Raw genomic sequence first — 3,512 nt, 5'->3', positions numbered from 1 at the left:
GCCTCGCACACGTGCGGCAGCCCGCCCGAGGACTTCTGCCCGCACGTGGGCGCGCCGGGCACCGGGACGCAGTGCCGGCGCTGCGACGCAGCCGACCCCCAGCGCCACCACAACGCCTCCTACCTCACCGACTTCCACAGCCAGGACGAGAGCACCTGGTGGCAGAGCCCGTCCATGGCCTTCGGCGTGCAGTACCCCACCTCCGTCAACCTCACCCTCCGGCTGGGTAAGCTCCGCTCAGGGGCGCCGCCACCCCGCCCCGCGCGCCCTGGCGCCTGCCCCTGTGCCAGAGGCGGGAGCCGGAGTTGCGTGGGCCCGGGGTTGTCTGGAGACCCAGAACAGAGAGGTGGGCTTGGGGGCAGGAAAGGTGCGGCTGGCTGGAAGCGCCCCTGCGAGGGCCCCTTGGGGCTGGCCGGGGCAGGCGCCTCCTGGGAAGCCTGTGTGCTTGGCGCAGGGCGGTGCCCAAGGGCGGTGCCCTGTAATGGGGACCATCAGGGAGCTTTCTGCCTCTGGCGGGGGTTCCTGTTCCTGGGCCAGCTGGTGGGCGCTAGGGGCTCGGGGAACCCTTGAGACTGTGTACCCCAGGTGGGAGCGGGGCTGCATCCCCAGAGAGCTCCGCTGCTCCCTGCTGGCAGTCAGGGTCCCGGCCAGATGGCACAGGCCCTCGGCAAGCCCAAGTCTCCCGGCCCTGAGCCCAGCCAAGGGGCAGGAGCCCTCAGCTCCCGGCAGTCAGGACGGGTCCTCTGGTGCTGCCCCTGCCCCTGGGGTCCTGCCCCTCCTGGCCCTCCTTGCACAGGCTGGGGGCTAAGCCTCCCTGTGTGACTCTTCCCACCGTCCTCACCAGGGGCGAGCTCCCCGCCACCCTTCCTTTCAGTGGGCTCCCACCCCCGAGCTTTGAAAACTCAAGGGAATTTTTGTAACTCATTTTGGCTGCCGAGCCTGACCTGAGGCTATTTCCAGACACAGTGTACCCCGCTCGGAGTGCGTGTTGGTCCATTTTGCTGCTGGGTCTCATCTGAGTAATAAGCCTGCGGCCCAGCCCCCCGGTGCGCTCCGACGCGCAGACCTCCCGCCTCTGAGCCTACCGGTGTGGACACGGGCTCCTGGACTGTGTCCCATTTCCCAGCTGGAACATGGCACCTCAGTGAAGTTAAGCGTGTGGCCGGGAACGCACAGCTGCGGGCGCCAGCCTGGGCGGGAGCCTCTGGCATCCAGGCCCAGAGCCTGAGGCCCTGCCCTGTGCTGCCAGCGGGGACCCTCCTCCTGGGGACAGCGCCTGCCTCGGGGAAGCCTGGGAAATGGTGACGCAGCGGGGGAGGGTGCTGGGCGCTCAGCAGAGCGGACCCACCAGCTGCGCCCCCCCCCCCGGCCCCGCCCTCACCTTCCTTGGCCTCCCAGGACCTTGGAGCTGGCAGGGTGTCTACCCAGCGGGGACAGGAAACGGGGAGGGAGCTGGGGAAGTGGGCTGGCAGGACCCCAAGGCCACAGGAGAAGAATCTGGGGTTGGCGGGGGTTGTGGGGAGACACGCTGCTTCATGACAGGGGTGTGCGGGTTTGGCTGATGGGTTGCATCTGTTGGTGGGACGCAGGCCAGGGGGTTCAGCCCCGGCACAGGCTAGGTGGGAGGTGGTGGGGGAAGCACCCCAGGTTTGGCTTGGGGGCGGTGCTCATTCAACCAGCCCTTCCTGTGGGGCCGCTGCTCTGCTGGTGGCCACGTTGGGCTCTCGGGGAACCTCACCCTCCGCCTAGAACCTTCTGAAGCAGGGCATTGTCCGTCCTCCAAAACCAGGGAGCCAGCGGCTCCGAGCCCCCAGCCGTGAGCGTGGGCCGAGACCACCCCCCGGTGGGGCTCCCGGTCAGCCTTCCGCTGGGCCGCAGCACCACGAACAATGTGCTGTGCGGTGGTTGCAGCACGAGCGAAGGGCGAAGCCAGGCCCTCGTGGGGAGCTCCCGGCCCGGCTCAGGCCTCTCCCCGGCCGCTCTGGGGCAGACGCGTGACCTCGGCCTCAGGCGGGCCCAGACCCCCGGAGCGTTGGCAGCCCCGGGCACAGCATCCGCCTGCGAGTGGGCATGAGAGCGGCCTCCCCGGCGGGTGCAGGTCCTTGGCCCAGACCCCCAGGAGCTGGCGCCGTGTCGAGCGTGGCCCAGGGTGGAAGCTGCCCGGTGGCCTCTGCCGTGAGGATTGCGAAATGCCGGCCACGCTGGCTGCCAGGCACCCTGACCTTGCTTACGCACCGGGGCCGTGGGGACCCACAGGGCCCCCGCCGGGCCCATTCTGGGTTCCATGCGACTTGGGTAGGCGCCACACTGAGCCTTGCGTTGCGTAATAGCGTGGAAGAACAGGTCTCGGGGTGTCAGGGTGTCCGGTGGTGCCAGATCTCCAGACCCAGCGGGCGGGAGCCCCAGGCCGCCTCTGCTGCCCTGCCCCCCTCTCCGTGACCCTGCTCGTGGGAGGGGACGGTGGGTGGCGCTCTGGCCCGGGGTCTCCTGGAGGGTGCCTGAGGGGCAGGGAAAGGACAGGCAGCGGTCAGCGGGAGGAGGTCGCTGCTTTCCCAGCCCCCTGCGAGCTTGCAGACATCTGTTCCAAATCCCAGCCCGCGCCGCTAAGCCGGCGGAGCCCCCGTCTGGGATGAAAGGCAGGCAGAGTCCAGCCGCTCCCGCCCCTCTGCGGCCGGGGAAGAGGCGGCCTGGGCCTGCTGGCCAGAGGGGTTGTGGGGGCAAGAGCTTCAGTGAGGGGGTTCCCCACAGGCTGAGTCCGCAGAGTGGGCCCCCCAGCCTCACACGACTAACTCGCTCTTTATTGGAGCAGGAAATGGGAGGCCCAGAGGATGGAGCCTCACGCCCGTCACCCAGCCAATAAAGGGGACCCTGGGCTCCCCAAACAGCGCTTCAAGTGGGACGCGCAGGGTGGGGCAGGTCGGCTCCTCGCGGGGAGGGACCCTCCCTGCCTGCTTGCACAGCTTGGGAATTTTGAAAATCCTCCGGCAGCACAGAAAGACCCTGAGTCCTGAGGAGACCGTCTGGGCCTGTGGGCGGTGGGTTGTGGGCGCCAGCCTCACCCCTCCCCTGAACACACACGCGAGGCGTCAGGCCACCCGCGTTCCTCAGCGATCCCCGTCTCCCCCCTAAAGCCCTCCGTGTCTTCGCTTCGTTCCTCCAACAAAACGAAGCCCCTCCCGGCACCCCACAAGTATGGCTCCTAGGGTGCCCCCCTCCACCCCGTCACCCCACTCCCGCCCCCTTGGCTGGCTCCTGCTCCTCGCCACAGTGTCGGGGTGTCCTGGGTCCCTCTGGTTGGAGGCCGGTGGGCAGTGACAGGAGAACCAGGGACGTCCCGCCTGCCCTTGGGCCCCCGCGGCCCCATGCGGAGTGGGGGACAGTGGGACCCGGCCAGCCAGGGCGGGGCTGGACATCAGGGGGCTCCTGCAGCCCCAGGAGCCCCGAGCCCGCTGGGGCCCGCTCGCCCCGCCGCGTCTTCCTGCTGAGTGGGCGGCTGTTTGCGCTGGCCAGAG

General features: G+C 69.3%; 1 protein-coding gene across 1 annotated transcript in view; it reads left to right on the top strand.

The window, feature by feature from the left end:
• Positions 1-3,512, top strand: part of LAMC3 (laminin, gamma 3) — a 78,706-nt gene that overhangs the window by 31,282 nt on the left and 43,912 nt on the right. The window contains exon 7 of the mRNA XM_012721199.1: positions 3-226. Within this exon, the coding sequence (XP_012576653.1) occupies positions 3-226 (224 nt within the window). The remainder of the gene's footprint in view (positions 1-2; positions 227-3,512) is intronic.

This window comes from Condylura cristata, unplaced genomic scaffold (genome assembly GCF_000260355.1).
Source record: "Condylura cristata isolate star-nosed mole 26May11 unplaced genomic scaffold, ConCri1.0 scaffold00006, whole genome shotgun sequence".
NCBI classification, from domain to species: Eukaryota; Metazoa; Chordata; class Mammalia; order Eulipotyphla; family Talpidae; genus Condylura; species Condylura cristata.
The sequence above is the reverse complement of the archived record's forward strand: the minus strand, read 5'-3'. Positions and strand labels throughout refer to the sequence as shown.